Genomic DNA, 21,305 nt, shown 5'->3' with positions numbered 1-21,305 from the left:
TATGTGAGTGAGCCTTTGCCAACTAAAAAAAAGAGCATTGCACCGAGCCCTTTGAGCCGGGACTCAAGAAATTCAGATTTCTTGTCAAATTGTTTTCAAAATCTCTTGGAACATTTGAATAGTTTTCTGACTGACTTCTTTTTCCTTTTCTTCTAGGGCCAGGTAGCAGGTGTTGGAGAACGTGAAGACGCTGTCTGACTCTTATTGACGAAAACCCACCATGTTCCTTCATAAGCCCTTTATGTACGTACCCAGGGCCGCTTTAACTCCTTCGAACATTTCCACAGCCCATTACAAGTAACCTTAAGTAAGTGACAAAATGTTTATGAAAACTATAGCCGGCATCACACGATTGAAACTTGTCGAAACACAGAAATAAGGAGCAAGCGGAACGCAGCAGTGACGTGCGACTTGACACTTGGCAGGCTGACATAAAATCTCCATCCCATCTGTCACCAAACATTGTCTTGTCAACGAAGCTATAATAATTTTCCTATCCATAAATATCGGAAAATAGAAGTTTAACAAAATACAAACGACTTGAGAAATACAGTGAGAGGCTCATAACTGATATAGTGAACACCGAAAATTTACCAAAATGCCATGTATTCGAAAGGACATATTTTGGATCGGTATAATATGTTTAATTAGTTTTTGTTATGGAGAACATTTGAAGTCGTCATCTTCATCGAGCGAACAGAGAAACCAGAAGTCGGTATTTTCTGAGCCACATATTAACTGGAAAGATAAAGGAAATTACAATTATAAAATTGATCATGAAAGTGAAATTTTATCAAGGTCAAAGCGTGCCAGTATACAGAACCAAAGTATGCAAAGTTCCAGTGAATCAACTGTAAACAATCAAATTGTGAATTCAACACCGAGCTCTTCTACTGAAAGTAATAATATGGCTGCAGAAAAGAATGAATCTATATTGTCAGTAGTACTTGTAAATATTTCTGCATCTGCAACTCCTAATGCCTCTGTGGTCAGCCCATCAGATGCAGCACCTTTACCTGAGAAAAGCTCTGCAGAAGATGAACACAACAGTTCTATGGCCATATTTTTTGTATTGTGCGTGCTAGCACTTGGTATTCTACTAATTCATCTTATGCTTCAAACTGGATTCTCATATTTGCCTGAAAGTGTGGTAATAGTGTTCCTTGGTGCTTTGATTGGTATGATTATAAACTTGATGTCCATTAAGAACATTGCAAATTGGAGGAAGGAGGAAGCATTTTCTCCAACTGCCTTTTTTTTAGTACTCCTACCTCCTATAATTTTTGAATCAGGTTACAATTTGCACAAAGGAAACTTTTTCCAAAACATTGGATCCATTCTACTTTTTGCAATAGTTGGGACTGCTATATCAGCATTTGTGATTGGTGCAGGCATATATTTGCTGGGGCTGGCCCAGGTAGTGTACAAATTGAGTTTTGTGGAGTCTTTTGCCTTCGGCTCTCTGATATCAGCAGTAGACCCTGTTGCTACAGTAGCAATCTTCCATGCACTTGATGTAGACCCAGTGCTCAACATGTTGGTTTTCGGAGAGAGCATACTGAATGATGCTATTGCTATTGTTTTGACAACAGCTGTTTTGGATTCTAATGATCCTCTAATGTCTACTGGCGAAGCCATCCTTTCTGCAATAAATAGATTTTGGTTAATGTTTTTTGCCTCAGCGGGAATAGGAGTCTTGTTTGCACTTGTTAGTGCTCTACTTTTGAAACATGTTGATCTACGTAAAAATCCATCTCTTGAATTTGGTATGATGTTAGTTTTTACTTATGCTCCGTACGTATTGGCTGAGGGTATTCATCTATCAGGTAAGTGTCATAATTCATTAAATCATTAGATCTACAAGCTTTAAGAATTTAAAGTACATTTTATTGTTAAAAATTGACAGTTTTTTTTTAGTAGTTTGCTATTATGAACCATTATTTTTATTTCAGGAATTATGGCAATATTATTTTGTGGAGTAGTAATGTCTCATTACACACATTTCAATTTATCTACAGTGACACAGGTTACTATGCAGCAGACTATGAGAACTTTAGCTTTTATTGCTGAAACCTGTGTATTTGCATACTTAGGATTGGCTATATTCAGGTATTGTATTTGAATTAATAAATTGCCACAACAATTAATTGATTGTCCTGAATTACTATAACTAATAAAACTAATGTTTTTGTATGTCCAGCTTCAGACATCGTGTGGAACCAGCACTTGTAGTTTGGAGCATAGTCATGTGTTTAGTTGGCAGAGCTGCAAATATTTTCCCACTTGCTTTACTCTGCAATAAATTCCGCGAACACAAGATAACTAAGAAAATGATGTTTATAATGTGGTTCAGTGGTAAGAAGTTATTTTTTTTGTTACAAATATTACATTATCTTTTTCTGAAAATGTCGGAATATTATTTAATTAATTAAGCCACTTTCGCAACCAAACTTATATTTAAGAATAAATTGATAATTTTGCAGGACTACGAGGAGCAATTTCCTATGCACTATCACTACATTTGGGTTTCTCTGACGAAACACGTCATGTGATCATAACCACGACTCTTATAATAGTATTATTTACAACTTTATTCTTTGGTGGATCAACAATGCCTTTACTTAAGTTTTTGAGAGTAAGTAATTTTTTTTATGATTAAGAAAAAACTGTTCTTGCTTAATTAAGTTCTGCCTACTGCGCAAGTACGTGTTTTACTTGTAATTGTGTCCATTGCAAGTCCAAAATATGCTCATTCAAAATGTTGTTTCGAAAACTTAATATTAATTTATAATTTTATTACAGGCTAACAAAAAAACAAAGCGTTCAAGATCCTTACGTAAGCAGAAAGAAGTAAGTTTGTCAAAAACACGGGAATGGGGCCAGGCCATAGACTCTGAACATTTGTCTGAGATAACCGAAGAGGAATTAGAGGTAAGGGAAAATATTCACTCACCTATTACTTATTTAAAATGAGCTTGGAAATTAGTTGCAAGCTGCCATTAAACATTGCAGAGAACCATATTTACATACCTACTGCATTGTTAGTAAGATAGCAATTACACTCAAATAAGTAAACTGCTCAATAGTGACTTCTTTCCGTGCGTATTTCATGGTGGGGTTTATATTACGAAAGAAATCGTAGTTACGCTGCGATTGACTTGTTTATCATAAATATGCATTTTGTTATAATTTCTTAAAATATATTTATTCGTCTGAAAAAAATTGAAATAATAATTGTATTGTTAATATCTTTGTTTGGCACGGACAGAGTAAAGTTCTTAAAATACTGAAAACAATAAAAAAATACTTTAGGTGCATCGCTCTAGAAGTTGGCGACTAGTCGATGCAGTGTTTAAGAAGTCGTTGTTTTCTTTTAAAGTTCTTGTAAAAAGTTTTTTTTGTCGTACATTCATGATATAACGTGTTAGTTGAAGTCGGTCTTCGGGAGGCGGAAAAACTTCTACTTGTTTATAAATTAAAAAATAACGAGAACAATGTTTCAGGTAAATTATTCACATGCAACCCGACTGCGAGGCTTTGTGCGGTTAGACATGAAGTATCTCACTCCTTTCTTCACCAGGAGATTTACTCATCAGGTACTTATTTATTTTATGCTTTACCCCCTTAAGCACCTCGCGCACTAGACGACCACGACCAGTGGCCGCAACGATCAGGGGCCCGATTCTCCTAAGTTAATAATGTCAAAATCGAATAGAAATCGAATCGCAATATGATCGCAATAGCAGTTTTAACCATATCGGGCATTCTGCTACTAATAAAAGACCAATCGTATTCGATTGACATTTGATTGGTGTGCGATTGGTCTGCTATTTCGGTGATTTTGGTCTATACGGTAGTTTGCTGTACAATCATTTTGCAACCGTAAATCATTTGCAGACAAAATGATTCATTATTGAATAACAGAAAAGGATATAAACGTTTATTTTAAAGAAAAAATAGCGGAATGCCACATACGCTTCAATCGTAATCGAGTCGGGATTGGATCTCGTGTGCGTTACCCTGGCCAGATGTTGTCGAAAATGGTCATTTTAATCTTATAGATAATTAGTTGTGCGGCTTCTGTAATTGTTGCGCACATTTTTAAATTTGTTGCGCTTATAGTTTTTTAATTATTTCACAAAAACATTTCCTGCTGGAGTAACGTTACCCCAGCCAGACCTTTTTCTTTCTGATGGGAATATTTAAATAAATATTACCTATAAAATTAGTTGTAAATGTTGTGCCATATTTTGTATTTGTTCTTTCTTCGGTTGCGAAGTTATTCGAGACTAGCTGTTGCCCGCAACTTCGTCTGCGTGGGCAATATAGAATAGTCAAAATACTACTTATCCCGTAGGTGCATTCTTTCACGTGACAGTATAATTAGGATTAGCACTTAGCAGTCGCATAGATTCATTGATCAAGGTTGTGTTGTGGATGTGACCATTTATCTAAACAAAAGAAGTAAAGTTTGTGACGTTGTGAATATCTCTGGATCTAGTCAGCCAATTTGGAAAATTATTACGTATGATGCGTAAGTAATTTTCACAGGAAACAGTTATAATCTATGTCTATATGCTTTAAGTCTGACAAAGCTGTCATTTGTACATTTTCTGCAGCTGCTGCGACTAATCAGAAGCCAGAAAGTCTGTCAGTCTTACCATGGATATCGGCTTGTGACTGGATTGAAGATAGGTAGATAGGTAGTCGCTCCAAGCAAAATATTGGTACTCAAACAGATTTGGTGACTGGAAGCCAACACCAACATAGTTGGGGAATAGCTGGATGGATGATAAAATGAGTCATCATCATCAGCAGGCGCATAGGGTAGGATAGTTTCACTACTGGGGAGAAACACTTGTATGACGGGGATTTTCTGTGCACTTACTCACTATGGTAAGGCTGACCCCACATTAGGCGTGCGCGATCATCGGGCGTGTGAGTAGCGCGGGCGTCGCGAGCACGCTGCATGAACGTCGCGTTTTGCTGCCCTGCGGCGTGTGTGAAGAGTGCAAGCGACGCGCTCGCGGCGAGCACGCGGCGCTCGAGTTGCGTTCTTACCCCTTCGCCCGCTATCCCCGCCGCCCGCTTAACGCCTTAGCAGTTAAACGTCAAGGAGAGCGGCGCGTGCGCGCCGCGAGCGCGCTGCAAATGCCGCAGGGCAGCAAAACGCGACGCTAACGCAACGCGCTCGCGACGCACGCGCGGCGCCCGCGCTACTCACACGCCCGAGGATCGCGCACGCCTAATGTGGGGGAGGCCTAAGCCGGGACTCCACCGAAATGTTTGCAATAGTTCACGAATAGGCAAAATGTACGTATCTGTGAGAATCCACTTCATGTGTACTTGAAACCTGCAGTTTTGCCAAGATTTTCAAAATGTACGCTTGCAATTTGTCATTTCTTGGTGGAGCCAGCAAATCGAAAGAAACATAAGTGTTGTATACTGTGCGTCACTACCGCACACCGGGAAAAATTTCGCTCTTGCGGAGGACGTTTATATACCATAGTTTGTGTCACACAGGACGACAGTAAGTATCCACCGACACACTTTCAAAGATCTGATGAACGAACAAATCAGACCTGACTTGGTCACCTGGGGCCAATCAGAGCTCTATGAAGCGATCATACGCTTTGGCTCCTACTGTTATTGTGGTTTCTGAAAATTTATTCACTTCATTCAACGATGAATGTGATTCTGATGGTACTATTAAGAACACTTGCTTAGCGCAGAAGCTGACGTTGGCAGGTCGACTCTTTTGACTTCTCGAATAGGATACCATTGGTTTTTGTGCAATGCACACCTGCAATGCATGCTGGATTAGGATATAAATATAGGTGGATAGGATTTGCAACAGAGAAAATTTCTGTCTTTGTGATTGAATGACATCAAACGTATTTTTATACAAAAGGTGTTTTTTTAGACTTTTTTAGACTGGTATGCGACGCGCAATTTGTACGTTTTCAGACGCATAAAGCATTTTACGTGTGTATGGTATTAAATCGAGAAAGCTCCCATTTCTTATCTGCACTTTGTATCTGGGCTTGTTTTTAAAGCTACAGAATCCTACATTACCTACCTACCTCACGCTTAGCAGCGCTTGCGAAAGACAGATCCTCCTTTCTTCTAGGATTAAGTTTACATATTTTGCATCAGAAAAAATAATTAAGGTCTACTTAATACTACTCACTCAAAGTAATTTGTTTTAAGGCCACCACATTAGTGGAAGATAAGCTAAACTATGTTTATGACAAAATCCTGATATGAACTCCATCTGTAACTTTAAATGATAATTAATTGTTCCACTAAAGTCATCATTTTTGACATAATGTTCAAAAAATAATTTAGATGGCACCGTTTTAAATTTGGCTGAGAACTATTAATTTTCCTTTCATCAAGGTAATAATTATAATTGGATTTTGATGTGGCACGGCAAACTGACAAACACTATTGAAAATGTCTATCGAAAAATTACACTACGTGTTAAAATATGGTGAATTACGGAAAATACACAACTCCATCTGTTGAAGTAATAATCCTCTATAAAGAATGTATTGTAATTTATTGTCATTTACCACCTCACTCCTTTGACAAATTTGATGTATTTTATTTACCACAGATTACCACAGATGGAGCTACTTTAACCTTGGCTAAACAAAATTTTCATATTTTTTTTTTCTTCCAAAGTTACTTATGAGGGTGTGATTTTCTGTGTAAAGGTTAATAATAGACCGATCAACTAATATAAGTACAACATTCAAATGTACAGTTTTGACAAACAGATTGCGTGTCGTAATATTTTACATCTTGAATTCACAAAATTAATCATATCTTTTGATAGAGTGAATCGATTTCGATGAAACAAAAACTAAGTAATACCCCAAGTTACGTAGAATTTTTGTATATAAGCATTGTCTGCATTGGATTCGTAGATTTTACGTGAATCCCGAACGAACAAACAGATAAACAGATAAACAGACAAACAGACAAACAGACAAACAGACAAAAATGACAAAAATTATGGAAATGGGTTTTGTTAGTTATCCTTTAACTTGCTGGCTATTTTTTTTTGTCAATTTCTTCAATGTACAAAAATTACTTTTCTACAGATTTATTATATGTATAGATTTTGCTGGGGTAACGTTTTCGGTTTTGCTAGATCTTTGAAATGGTTAAGCGGATTCTTATCAAATTTTGTACATGACTTCCTAGGAATTAGTTTAAATTTGTTCGGCAATAATAAAACCAAAACAATGCATATCTTAAAGGTTATTTCATTGAATGGAAAAACGTTTCAATTGGTCCCAGCACCCTCAATAAGAAGTCTAAAGACTTACTTTAAACGTCATTTTAAAGCTTGTAACTGCCTTCAAATGTATATGAAGTTTCATTAGCATCCTGTAAGTATTTAACAAGTTATGATGATATTCAGTTTTTCACGAGCACGGTCTTGATGCGCGCGGTGTTATTTGGCCACAGGATTGGATATATGAAAAAGTCGTGGTGGCCTAGTGGGCAAAGAACCAACCTCTCGAGTATGAGGGCGCGGGTTCGATTCCAGGTCAGGCAAGTACCAATGCAACTTTTCTAAGTTTGTATGTACTTTCTAAGTATATCTTAGACACAATGATCACAATGACTGTGTTTCGGATGGCACGTTAAACTGTAGGTCCCGGCTGTCATAGAATATCCTTGGCAGTCGTTACGGGTAGTCAGAAGCCAGTAAGTCTGACACCAGTCTAACCAAGGGGTATTGGGTTGCCTGGGTAACTGGGTTGAGGAGGTCAGGCAGGGCAGTCGCTCCTTGTAAAGCACTAGTACTCAGCTACATCCGGTTAGACTGGAAGCCGACCCCAACATAGTTTGGGAAAAAGGCTCGGAGGATGATTGGATATATGAACTGAATGTTATCTCAATAATTAGTTATATAGATCAGGTGTATGTCAGTAAAATTTCAGCTCAGTACATTGGACAATTAATGAGATAATACGATTAAAGTCATTAGGAAGTGAATGACCGTGGTAACCCGACCAAGTTTAGGTGGTTACGAAAAAGCGAAAACGCAGAACATTATGGTACCTTCTAAAATATGTAGTATGGTGTTACAAATTTAGTACAGACGTGTACAAAAGTAAAAAAAAACTACATGATTTTTAAAGATTTTTTATTGGCAGGTAAAATAATCATTTCAATTGAACTTTTAAAGTATACTTATACTTAAAAACAATCACAGATAGTAATTTTGCTTTTTTTTTAATTTTCTATTATTTTTTACTTAAATTATAGATTTCAGTATACACAGTTACAGTTTTTATTTAAATAAACACATATTGGAATGTGTAATGATCACAGACAATAAATAATATACAATGTTTTTTTTCAGTTAACACTAAACTTACGTATGTCTACTAGGGCACGCTCTAGCGGTGATTTTTGTTAAGTTTGTGCAACTAGATAAAAATAATATTATATTATTATTATGTATTTAACAACAGTGTACGCGTCTGTACCGAAATTGTAAGGTGTATTATACTAAACATTTGAAAAGATAGTATAATGTTCTGCGTTTTCGCTTTTTCGTAACCACCTAAACTTGGTCGGGTTACCACGGTCATTCACTTCCTAATGACTTTAATCGTATTATCTCATTAATTGTCCAATGTACTGAGCTGAAATTTTACTGACATACACCTGATCTATATAACTAATTATTGAGATAACATTCAGTTCATATATCCAATCCTGTGGCCAAATAACACCGCGCGCATCAAGACCGTGCTCGTGAAAAACTGAATATCATCATAACTTGTTAAATACTTACAGGATGCTAATGAAACTTCATATACATTTGAAGGCAGTTACAAGCTTTAAAATGACGTTTAAAGTAAGTCTTTAGACTTCTTATTGAGGGTGCTGGGACCAATTGAAACGTTTTTCCATTTAATGAAATAACCTTTAAGATACGCATTATTTTGGTTTTATTATTGCCGAACAAATTTAAACTAATTCCTAGGAAGTCATGTACAAAATTTGATAAGAATCCGCTTAACCATTTCAAAGATCTAGCAAAACCGAAAACGTTACCCCAGCAAAATCTCGAATAACTTCGCAACCGAAGAAAGAACAAATACAAAATATGGCACAACATTTACAACTAATTTACAAATAATTTTATAGGTAATATTTATTTAAATATTCCCATCAGAAAAAAAAAGGTCTGGCTGGGGTAACGTTACTCCAGCAGGAAATGTTTTTGTGAAATAATTAAAAAACTATAAGCGCAACAAATTTAAAAATGTGCGCAACAATTACAGAAGACGCACAACTAATTATCTATAAGATTAAAATGACCATTTTCGACAACATCTGGCCAGGGTAACGCACACTTGGATCTCAGTCGAATCGAGTCGAACGTGAATCGTATATTGCTTAAGTAAAATTAGGAGAATCGGGCCCAGATTTACGAAAGACGGTCGGTTTTGGTCGTGGTCGTCTAGCGCGCGAGGTGCCTTATCTCTATAGCCACATAGTAACTGAATGAGCAACCAGTCTGTCCAAATGATTTGGTTTTAGTCTATGTTCAACAGGTTACTTTGGTACTCATCCTTGTAATAATAATCAAAATATGGACCGACTCAGCTAGCTCAATCAGTGTGCGACTATTGAATTGCTCGCATATAAGTTACAGTTACACGTTGCACGGGTCGTTCAATATTTTCCGATGTATCGGATGTATGCATAAATGCGGATAAAAGCACGACTTATAGATGAAAGATATACCAGTCGATAAATTGCTTTATCAATGTTTCAGGAGTTAAAGGATTGTAAAAGCCAAATGACGGATCTTACCAACCAGTGGTATCAAGCTATTAAAATATCGAATGATCGCGAAACTGACGAAGAAGAGAGTTTACAACAAAGCTCACATTCCAATTCGCACAGCAGTCTGCAGAGAGGTGTTTAAACCATCACATATTTACGTATGTTTATATACTGAGCCTGAATTAGGTTGTACAACTTTCAGATGATTCTAAGACTATTCCATAACACGTAAACATTTGCGGTGTTACAAAAGTCAAGCCGAAAGCCGTACGCATACGCTACATTTTTATCTAATATGTAATGAGCGCAAAGAGGAAAATCACAACCAAATGTATAGATATAGAGTTTGCTTAGATATTACAAATTATGATAAAGTAGATTTTTTGGCTATGATAACTTATTATATTTTTGAAAATACTTTTGTAACGCCGTTTATTTAGCTATCTTATTGAGTGAAGTGCAAGCTTAGGGAAAGAAATAGCTGACGGAATAGTTAATAATGTGACCTGATTTCTTGCATTTTTGTGCTATCTTTTATTCTAGTTTAGTTCGCGCGTTTTTTTGTGTAGTCTTGAGCTTGCACTACTTCTACAAATTAAAGAAAATGAGATAAGTAATTTATACTATGTGTACCTATCTAGTAAATGAATGCGGGCACCTTTTTATTGTAAACATTAACGCATTAAGAGAGCGTCCTCGCCCAGACTCAAAAATCCGGGTGTCCGGTGGAAAATTGTGGATTTGAAAATTGAAAAAGACGCTGGCGCCGCGGCGCCGCGTTTGTGGGACTCTCTGATTGAACCAGCGAAAGTGGGTGCGGCAATTATTTGTCAGTTTGGGAGACGCAACAAAATGATCCACGAGCAATGTTCCCTTGGGACCGCCACCGCGCTGTATACCTACAACATTAATTCATTTTCAGCAAATATACCGATTATAAAGGATCACCGGATTATTAAATGTTCAAACATTTTCAGTATTGTCACTAATTATGTAATTGAAATAATTGTATAAAATTCGGTTACGTTAGCAATTACACAGAGTGACTATTTTTATCAAGGATTCCTATCGAGTATTATAATTTATTTTAGTCAAGAAATGTGTGATATGATTGAATGTTTAGAAAAGGATTCGACTTTTATCTAAATCGTATGTCTTTGTCTTTGGCGTGGCATGTAAATTAATTAACAACATGAGCTTGTCACAAGAGTTGTCATTGAATGGGTCTCTCAACACAAGTTATTATTTACAATCGCAAATAATACATGCTTTATCAGGCCATTGTAGTATTTTGGTTGTGTAATGTAGATATACACATTAAATGTGATTTCATAGTAATAGGTATTGTAAATGGTTTGTACTTAAGCATTGTTAACTAGCTTTAATTTTTATTTTTTCATCTCTGTGCATAAATTACATTTAGTTGAAATGATCACTTATCATAGTTTAAAATTCAAGATTGACTTTTTGATACAGTGTCAAACGTCTTACACTCAACGTTGAGATTCATGTCTCATATATATCTTGTAAATAGTTTGCGGTACAATTCTGTGCATTGCACTTAGATTTGATACATTCATTCAGGGGCCCGATTCTCCTAAGTTAATAATGTCAAAATCGAATAGAAATTGAATCGCAATAGCAGTTTTAACCATATCGGGCACTCTGCTACTAATATAAGACCAATCGTATTCCAACGACATTCGATTGGTCTGTTATTTTGGTCTATACGGTAGTTTGCTCTACAATCATATTGCAATCGTAAATCATTTGCAGACAAAATGATTCATTATTGAATGACAGAAAAGGATAAAAACGTTTATTTCACAGAAAAAAATAGCAGAATACCACATACGCCTCAATCGTAATTGAGTCGGGATTGGATCTCAGTCGAATGTGAATCGTATGTTGCTTAAGTAAAATTAGGAGAATCGGGCCCCAGATTTGTCACTGCAAATAATGGGAGTCTACATCACATGTTTCTTTCTCAGCTCTTGGTGATGTCTGCCAGTGGGTGATGCATGGAGTAATACCTTATATTGATACTTTTGAGTAGCAGACACAATTATTGTTGTGTTCTGTCTTATTATATTTTGACCACATCAGCACTATTGTAACTACGTAAATGTGGGTTTTAATATTATAGGAAAAGCGAAAGGATATAAAAACAATTACAATTGATGCAAATAAATGCACATATGTGTAAATATTACAGACAATAGATCCTTTTTCCGTATCAATTATATTATGTTAGATATGTAACGTTTATATGTGTTTTGTTATAACTGCACAACATGTGATTCTGAACTTTACGATCAGTTTGTGTTGTTGAGATTTTGTTCTAACATTACATTACGTATGGCAGGGAGATGACTTTTTGAAAAAGTCCAGTAGGTACTTTTGTGAAAACATATAGCTAGTCTAAAAAAAAAGAAATGTGTAGTTAATCTTTTATTTTAAGTAAATGTTTTGTTAAACAATAATCATCAAATGAGTACACAGCTTCATCCCAGATGGCTGAAATATTATAATAATGTTATAACTATCTAAATTTTCAAAAATATTAGTTGTGATATTTACTTAAGCAGCTGTAATATGTTTTACTAATAGCAATTATGATTATATACTTAAACCAATATATAATATAAATATTTATTATGTGGAGTGCTGTTTTTTATTAATTTAATGCAAATTATAGTTATAGTAAAAGTAAGTTAAAATTAATCTTCTTCATTCTCCAAATTTATATGACTTCCAAACTTGCCATAAAGATGGGCTTTTAATTCCCCCATTTGAGATTTAAGCTCATCACATTTAGCTTCAAGCTCATTTATTTCATTCACTTTTCGTGACTTGGCTTCATCTAATGATTTCTGAAAAATAAAAGTGATTCTTTAATAAAGTATCCCACCCAAAACAAAAATGTGAAAGGCTGCCAAGTTCGATAATATGGGAATGCTTCGCCTATAAAAGAAGTGAGATCTGAATAAGTATCAAGTTCCATACACATACCTCAGTTAAAAATAGTTACTTTTTAATGATGTTACTTGGCAAGTTTTCATACACCTTGTTATAAACCTACTAAACGCAATGAATCAAGTATTTAATTTTCTATTAAAACTTGCCAAGTAAGACTCTACAGACTAAGAGTCTCAACAGATACTAGAAATTTGATATGCGTAAATAAAATACATTTTGAGTTATAGGGGGGTGAACATTTCTTTTATCAGAGCTAGCCAGATATGTAAACAATATATAATAGTGAGATTCTACCAACCAGAATATTTGGTCAGAGTGAGCAAAGTAATACTACTGTACACGCTAAATAACCAAAAGGAGCTTGAAACATCCTTATAGTAACAGACAATACCTTCTTCAAAGGAGTATTCTATGATTCTATAGATAAAGTAAGCGTCAAAGTTTTTAATTGACTTTTTACAATATCTTAATAATAAATATACATATACAACATACAACTAACTTATACTACTTATCTTTATACAAAACTAAAAATAAAATACTATATACAAAATATATATAAACATAAAATATAAAAGAGCATCGATCAGGCGTCGAAGTATTCCTCCGCATCACTGTCCTCCGGAAACGTGCCCAGAAGACTGGCTGCATTGCCACGTTGAATGGCAATGCTAATTCTTTGCCCGAAGAATAAGCCAGCCCTCTGGTCACGCGAAGCGTCGACAAGCCTTTTCGCGATGTCCTTATAAAGTAACCGTGAACTCGGGCCCCACGGTCCGAGCGTTTCGACCCCAAACGGCTCAAAAGTATAGTTCCCAACAGAGGCGGCTTGTAACAAAATTGTTTGGGTGTTCACTTGAAAACTCAAAGTCAAAGTTCCTAATTTATTTGCTGTAAATGTGTTACAAAAGGTAAAAACAATTAAAATACATCTCGTTAGCAATACTATTTATTTTAAACAAAATTACTTATAGAGAAAATGCATACGTCTGTCTTTTTGGTGTGCAAAAATATCTATGACTTTTCTGTGAAAATCAGATATCTGATTAATCAGCCGTTTTTCTATAGATATCATGCACAACGCATTTAAACGGTCCTGTGTCATGCTATTACGCGTAAAAGTTTTCACTTTATTTAAGGTGGAAAAGCAGCGCTCACTTTCGACCGAGGTCATCGGTATTGTACAAATTAATTTTAATAATTTAATACTTTCAGCAAAAACTGACTCTAGGTTGAACTCTATAAAGTGTTGCAGTAAAGCTACCGCGCCATCCGCGTTATGGAAATCTTTCCTGCTGTAAATAACTACTAGCTCGTTTTTCAGTTTTGAGCTTTCCAAAAAATCATATGTTTTAACCACTTTTTTGAATTCTTCTTCCGGAAAGTTTTGGTTGTAGTTCTCAAAATTGCCGGTAAAAAAAAGTTTTGACGCCAATAGATGATCAGTATACACAAATCTGTCCTTTATTTGCATTCTTACTACGTCACATATTTCCTTACGCATTGCCGAATGACTGACATTATTCGGCCGGCGTTTTTTAGCGGGCGAAGGCGGCGGCACTGCGTTACGCAACTCGCTTACTATTTTTTCAAATTTGCCGACTTCGTTAGTAATTTTTATTGAGTCAATAGATCGAGTCTGTAAAAATTTAAACAGCATTTCACAATGAGGCATCAGTGTTGCGAAGAAATTAAGCCAATACAGGAAGTCGTCGTTATTTAAATATGAAAGGAGCGATTGAGCTTGGTTGAATGTGTTCGAATCACTGTTTGGCGAATCCATGATAGCTTGCATGCACTCTTTTAGGGACCCTAAGTTATCGTGAATAACTATCACTGTCCGTGTATTATAATTCCACCTAGTTTGTGGAGCGGCTGGTATCCTGCGGTTGACAATTTCTTTTAGGAATTCCGATCGTTTCGGCGAACGCGTAAAAAACGACGGAAACGCGTGTAGGTTGCAAAAGAAACTTCTTATAGCATTATTAATCCATGCCCCTCTTTCTAATATCAGATTGAGTTGATGTGCATAACAGTGCACGTAATATGCATATGGGTATATATCTTTTACAATTTTCTGCACACCATTTGAATTTCCACTCATAACTGAAGCTCCGTCGTAACATTGGCCAATTAATTTATTTTTATCAATATTTAACGAATCCAGCTCATTCAGTATCTCTGCCGCTAATATTTCTGCTGTGTGCCCTTTAGGTTGCAAATATTTTATAAATCTCTCATAAATTTTACCATCATGTACATACCTCACAATGAACACTAACTGTTGAATTGTAGAACAATCGGTAGTCTCATCTGCCTGAATAGCAACAAAGTTGGATTTTTTAATTTGTTGTTGTATTTCACATATGCAAACCTCGTAGATCGCGTCTAAAATGTCGTTTTGAATTGATTTTGAAGTACCTTTAAAAACGGAGCTGCTGGTTAAATGCTGCTTCATGGCCAAATCAATCTCGGCTACAAAATCTACCAAACCTCTATATATTCCGGGATTCAGGGATTCCGAAGACTCATCGTGGCCTCGTAAAGCAATTTGAAATGCACCACAAAATAGTACACAATCTATTAATCTTCGTAAAATATACCTGTTTTCGTCGACACGGTCATTGAACTCGCGGATAGACTTTCGGTACGCGGAATCTAGAGATTTACGAATATCTTGTCGTCCGATAGACGCTAATTGCAGTTCATTCAACAAATGGTACCGAGATTGTGAATGTTTTTTCATTTTAATTGAAAGATGAGCTAGGTCTTCAACGCCCGTTTCAGTCCAAGCAGTCTCACCTCCGCCGGCCGTGCCCGCTTCAAACAAAAGACACGGAAAACAAAATAATTTGTTACTCACATCACAACCACACAACCACGGTGTTTTCACATATTGTTCGGATTTAAACACACGCGTATATGTTTTTGTTTTTGTGGTACATTTTTGCGTAAGGTTAAGTTCAGGCCGTGGCGGTCCCTTTGCCTTCAATTCAAGCCGAATTTGTAAGGTTTTTTCACAGTTTTTAATGAACTCCACATTATAATTGTCCATTTTAACACTCACTTTAATAGTAATAAGTAACACGTACTATTTCAACACGTATGTGATTATTAATTTAAAAAATCCCGAATTAGTTCGCCGTTCGCGCGCATGTATGATCTGTCATCTGTTTGTTTATATCAGAGTGGCAACGTCGCGCGCAATCGCTGTCGGGCGCGCGTGATTGGTAAAATAGACCGACCGGCAACGTCGCGTGAGCGGCGCTCCAAAATTGGCTATTTTTGCATAGAAAATCTTTTGTTTCACGCGCAGGCCTATGGTGAAATTTCTCTTTCACTCCTGTTGGATTTCGTATTATGCAATGTATTGAATCCTGTTTCATTGGAGCGCAATCGCGAGCGCTCCGCTTCGCGCGTTACCTATGACATGATGGTGCATGCCGTATATGGTATGACGGGTGTGGGCTGTGGGATGGGTAGGTAATGTGTAAAGGTCTTTTTTTTATTAGTATTTACAGTAGTTCTTTACAATAGTTTTTGAATAAGTAATAATATTATTTATGAAAGGGAGTTCACTGCACCAGCGCTCCTTAGGGCGAGCCGCCTCTGGTTCCCAATAAGGTTACTATACTTGCGCCGCTTGGTGGTCTCTGCAGAAGCAGCAGCCGCACCAGCATGACCTGCCGTGCAGGGAAGATGCGATGGCGCCAGGGTGTCGACGCACGTTGCATCCCACACCAAGGGCCTACCCAACTTCCATGGCAACAACGTCATACCATCTGGCCTCTTTCCATCGTCACGTACCAGTCCATTAGGCTCTAACACGGCTGGCACGCCGGCGGTGGAAAGAGCACGACGGATAATGTCGTTAATGCTGGCATGCCGTGCAATACGACCAGCGCTTCTGCAGCACGACAGACCATGATGCCCGAGGCTGTCGACGGCTTCACCGCAATGGCAGCGATGCGGAGCAACACAGGGAGCGCCTAACCGTAAGCATGTAGCGATGCGGAACGTTGTGTCATCCAGCATAGTGCCTATGCTAGATGACGGGATCGCCTGTAACCAGAGGCCCGACTCCCACTCTCCCACAGCCAACAAACGGGCACGCTCAGCAGCACTATTACACGTATTTAATAGATTATTCCGTATAGTGCTACAGAGCGGCCCGTCCCATTGTCTCTGAGAGCAGCGGTTGCCGGGCAAATCCATATTGGGAGTAGCCATTTTCCAGGCATCCAGCGCATCGGTCAAACACGGTACTTCAACATCAACCAGTGCAGAAGACGACAATATCTTTCTGGTTAATGTATCAGTACCGTGAACCGAGGAGAGGAATGCCGGTAAACTAACACTTGAAATTTTGCGGACGCCGAGACCTCCCATGCGTATTGGGAGTGCAGCTTGCTGCCAGGCTCGATCGTCCAAGGCCACATTGAGGATGGAGGTGAGGGTGCTTCTGATAATTTGGTCAACTTTGTCCAAAACTTGTGGGTGCTTCCATATATGTGAGGAGCGAAGAATGTAAGTAAATTTTGGTCCAAAACAACAGTACCGAATCAAAGTGAAGGCCGAATGTATACTGATTTTGTATAATCTCTCTGAAACATCATTAAAATTTTGAATTTTCTCATTAATATAACTTGTGAAGGACTCATCGAGAATAGGTGATCCCAGGAGGCGAAGGGAACTTTTTTCTAGTACTGTCAAATTTGGAGCTATGGATTGGAATTTCGAAAAGACTTGTTGGTTGTTATCAGGGATGAAGATTTCACATTTTGATAAATTTAGTTGTAAGCCAATTGAGTCGAATTTTTGTATTAATAATCTAAAGTCGTCAGCTACAGTATCTGCGTCGCCTCCTAGGATCCCATCATCGAGGTACCACACATTAAATTTAGAATTTAGCTGTCGAATAATAGGGTTAATAGCCAAGCTGAAAATGGCAGGCCCCAGAGGATCACCTTGTTGACATCCGACGGCCGAATCTAGAACTTTGTCTTTATAGAGTAATTTAGTTGAATGTCTATAACACTGCCAAAGAAATTTATATAATTTTGGAATTTCGTTTTTAACTTCCGTCAACAAGGTATCTCTATTTACGGAGTTAAAGGCGCTCCTAATGTCAACCTTAAGGATGACCTCGCCTTTCCCGCTATTTACATACGTGGAAAGGGCGTGTACCGCAGCCTCACAACCCCCCTTCGAGCCAAAACCTAGTTGTAAGGGCTGAAATTTGGCGGCCAGGGATTCTTTGTAGTAGGCACAGCCAAACTTGGCTGCGATACGGCGATATGTGCATCCCACGGCAATGGGACGGATGCCGCCATCTTTTTTACGCAGGGCACATAAATTGGCGCCATACAAAACGTCGATAACGGCTCCGTTCACATTGCCGGAGAGCATTAGGTTAATAAGGGCTGTCAGCTCCTTCAAAAGCGACTCACCAGCTTCCCCGGCGCTTGAGCACGTCAGATCCTTAAGGTGCTGCGGCGTCAAGCCGTCGAGGCCACCGGCAGAGCCGCTCCGGAAGGAGCCGACAGCAGCGCACAATTGGTTGGCTGTAATTGATAGATTATCTGAATCTGGGGCAGGAGGGTCGGGGAAGGAGAGGTCATCCGATGCTGCCGGGTGTTTACTCTCCAGAGCTGCAACAGTCTCTGGGGAGCACGGCGCAACCACATCACTACTGAAATATAGATAAAGTTAGATTTATATTCTGTTTTAAAATTATTACTCACTAATGTATCTTCAAGTCCTTGACAAATGAAGACCTCACCAATAAGGTAAGGAATTTTTTCTCCATCATCAGCAAGACTGAGTTCTTCCACAGCTTCTTCTAAGTTTTTCATATCGTTCTGTTTAACTTTAAGTTCTTCTTTGTAGTCGTCTACTTTAGCATTTAAACGAGCAAATTTATTTATTTTCTGTTGATCTTCGAACGAAATGTGAACATCTGAGTCCTAAAAATAAAAATGTGTGAACAGACTGTAATATAACCTCATGTTATAAATAATTACCTGAACTTACTGGTTGAAAAGTTCCTTTTCCTGAATTAGCCATAGTATCTTTGGGTATAACTTTTAATTGTTAAGCAAATAATATTTAAATTTTGGTGTTTAAGGCCACTCAAGTCTTTAAACACAAAAAATTACACCATCAGAAGCCGCACGAAACAAGTATGACTGTCAACTGTCAACAATCATTCTGACTGTCACTGTCACTTGTCAGAGAACGGATTGACCATATTGGAGCAGCTGCAGTTTGATTGTCTGGTGCACCCCTAAAAGTGAGGCCACGAGCTTAGTTTGCTTATGGGCTAATAATCCACGACTGTGAGAAGCGTTGCTGTTTGTGGTCCAAGGTCTTACTGACTATAACGGTCAGTGTGGTCGTCATAGGATATATATATATATATAGATATATTTTAATTTGGCTGAGCGATCCAATTTAATAGATTCATTTCTAAATACAAGTGTAATTGTACATAATGGCCATTATGATTAGGTACAAACGTAACTAATTGGGGGCCAAAATGGGAAAAATTCAATGGTTGAGTTAGGTAGCATGTGGTGAATGTTTTTGACTTTATTTTAATCATTTATATCAATATTGCTCATTGTATTCCATTGTATAAGAAAACCATCCATCTAGCCTACTAATAGACATGTAAGTATCGCTGGGGAAATGCGCTACTTCTTCCAAGCAAAAACACATTGAAAGTGGTGAAGGATGGGTGTTTTGTGGGCTGTCTTTTGTAAACTCCGACTACAAAAAGCGCTGTTTTGCAGCCGAGTTTGAATGAATGATTTTGAGTTTTACCTGAATGGATAGGATGACCAACGAAAACGTGCTTCAAAAAGTAGGAGCCAGCTACTTACTACCTACGTAATATCAAAAACAGGCGAGGTAAAACGATTGGACACCCTGCATGTTACCGTGAATTCATTAGAAAATTAGAAACATCATCATAGAAGGGATGCTTGAAGCTTGAAGAAAAGAGGGGAGGGGTCATCCGAGGCATAGTTATATTCATCAAATCGAGGAGAAGGTTATGACTTGGGTGTTAGGAAGTATTAGAATTGGCACAAGATAATCAAAACAATTGAAGAAGAGCACCCTATAAGAAGCCCATTAGCCAAATAAGCTTCTGTTATACTTTCTGAGTTTCCTTGATTAATTAGTGAGTGAAGGTTCCTTCCTATTTTGAAATTCTTATGACAACTTGTGGTTTTTAGGATAGACTTTAAAGTGCGCTTCGACTAGCAAAGTTTTTAAATGTAGGTGCAATGTGGATCGAGGACTTATTGGTACTTGTTGCTTCAGCTTAAAAATGAAGCTTTGACTTCAAAAATAAGGCTACGCTGCCTAATGGCTTTATTATTGGAGAAAGAAAATACTCAAGAGTACTAAGTCTCTTCACTGTAGTGTTAGCAATGATCTCTCGGATCTATTGTCATACATAAGTGAATGTGCTGCGACGGTGTCGTGCGGCCCCACCACGTTTGTTACGACGACGACTGCGCCTACGCCGGGCAGTGCCGTTCACTCGCGCGCACTTCTACATCGAACGTCAAACATTACGCGCGTAACAATACTTGGGCTCTATTTTTTTTTTGTGAAGAATAAATCGCGTGATGGAGAAGGAGCATCAACCAGACTCCATGGCCACCATCACCATGAAACCGGAATATCCACCATCTGAAGTGTACAGCACGTCGGAACCACCACCGGTATGATGATATTTTCCGTTACTTCTTTGAATAAACTTTAACACATAACGTGTAGGATTGCCAGTGGCCCGTCACCATCGTGACTAGCAGTTAAAGCTTTGTATTTTACATATTGAGCCTTTGTATCATTAATGATCTTGTTTAAATAAGGGGTCTGTTCGTTTTTCCCGAACTTTGTGTTTCGGGCGCTACTAAAAGCTGAAATATAGTTTTGCTTTCTAAATCGATTGGGGTAATGATCCATTTCTCCAGTGATAAAATATAGTATAATAATTGAGTGGTCCACTGAGTGCGGGATATAACTGCGGGAAAGCGCCTTTCTCTCAGACCCACTTAGCGAGTGGCACCGAGGCCGCTGGTGCGTGGCCGCTTGTTTGTAAACATGCTTTGGTTAACGTCAATGCTAGTTGTATTTTACGGGTACAATATATGCCCTAAAAATATGTTTCCAATTGTTTAATACGGTAGGATATATCAACTGTATATTTAAGTTATCCACATTGATTTTACTGAGCTATTTTTGCGCGGTTCTGATAGAGCTACCTATTTTAATTAAATTTATTTAATATCAATTACACTATCGAACTCGCTCTTCCAGCTAGTTAATTGCATAATCCAAATCCTCTAATATCAGACTGTGAAAACTATCCCATTAAATAGAGATACCGACAATATTAAAAAAAAAAAAAACATTTTAGAGTAACCAAGTATTTTTGCAAAAAAAAGAAACTATCTTTAACTTGTAATTCGATAATTCTGCTTACCCCA

At 37.6% G+C, this 21,305-nt stretch overlaps 3 protein-coding genes across 4 annotated transcripts in view; 2 read left to right on the top strand and 1 right to left on the bottom strand.

Annotated features, from left to right (window-relative positions):
• Nucleotides 1-442: 442 nt before the first annotated feature.
• Nucleotides 443-11,527, top strand: LOC124635144 (sodium/hydrogen exchanger 8). The gene is made up of 7 exons (XM_047170947.1): nucleotides 443-1,826; nucleotides 1,953-2,109; nucleotides 2,201-2,355; nucleotides 2,484-2,635; nucleotides 2,803-2,931; nucleotides 3,504-3,596; nucleotides 9,812-11,527. The coding sequence occupies exons 1-7, from the start codon at nucleotides 599-601 to the stop codon at nucleotides 9,962-9,964; spliced, it is 2,067 nt and encodes a 688-aa protein (XP_047026903.1). The 5' UTR covers nucleotides 443-598; the 3' UTR covers nucleotides 9,965-11,527.
• Nucleotides 11,528-12,260: 733 nt separating this feature from the next.
• Nucleotides 12,261-19,000, bottom strand: LOC124635147 (probable prefoldin subunit 4). The gene is made up of 3 exons (XM_047170952.1): nucleotides 18,835-19,000; nucleotides 18,546-18,767; nucleotides 12,261-12,695 (listed from the first exon to the last, which is right to left on the bottom strand). Exons 1-3 carry the CDS (start codon nucleotides 18,865-18,867, stop codon nucleotides 12,543-12,545), a joined length of 408 nt encoding a protein of 135 aa, XP_047026908.1. The 5' UTR covers nucleotides 18,868-19,000; the 3' UTR covers nucleotides 12,261-12,542.
• A 1,337-nt stretch (nucleotides 19,001-20,337) lies between these two features.
• The window catches only part of LOC124635145 (WAS/WASL-interacting protein family member 2), a 56,541-nt gene continuing 55,573 nt past the window's right edge, over nucleotides 20,338-21,305 (top strand). Inside the window, exon 1 of one of the 2 annotated variants that reach the window (XM_047170948.1) lies at nucleotides 20,338-20,537. In XM_047170948.1, the coding sequence (XP_047026904.1) occupies nucleotides 20,442-20,537 (96 nt within the window). In that variant the 5' untranslated portion in view covers nucleotides 20,338-20,441. The remainder of the gene's footprint in view (nucleotides 20,538-21,305) is intronic. The other variant, XM_047170949.1, reaches the window with a different exon arrangement.

This window comes from Helicoverpa zea, chromosome 12 (genome assembly GCF_022581195.2).
Source record: "Helicoverpa zea isolate HzStark_Cry1AcR chromosome 12, ilHelZeax1.1, whole genome shotgun sequence".
Lineage (NCBI taxonomy): Eukaryota > Metazoa > Arthropoda > Insecta > Lepidoptera > Noctuidae > Helicoverpa > Helicoverpa zea.
The sequence above is the reverse complement of the archived record's forward strand: the minus strand, read 5'-3'. Positions and strand labels throughout refer to the sequence as shown.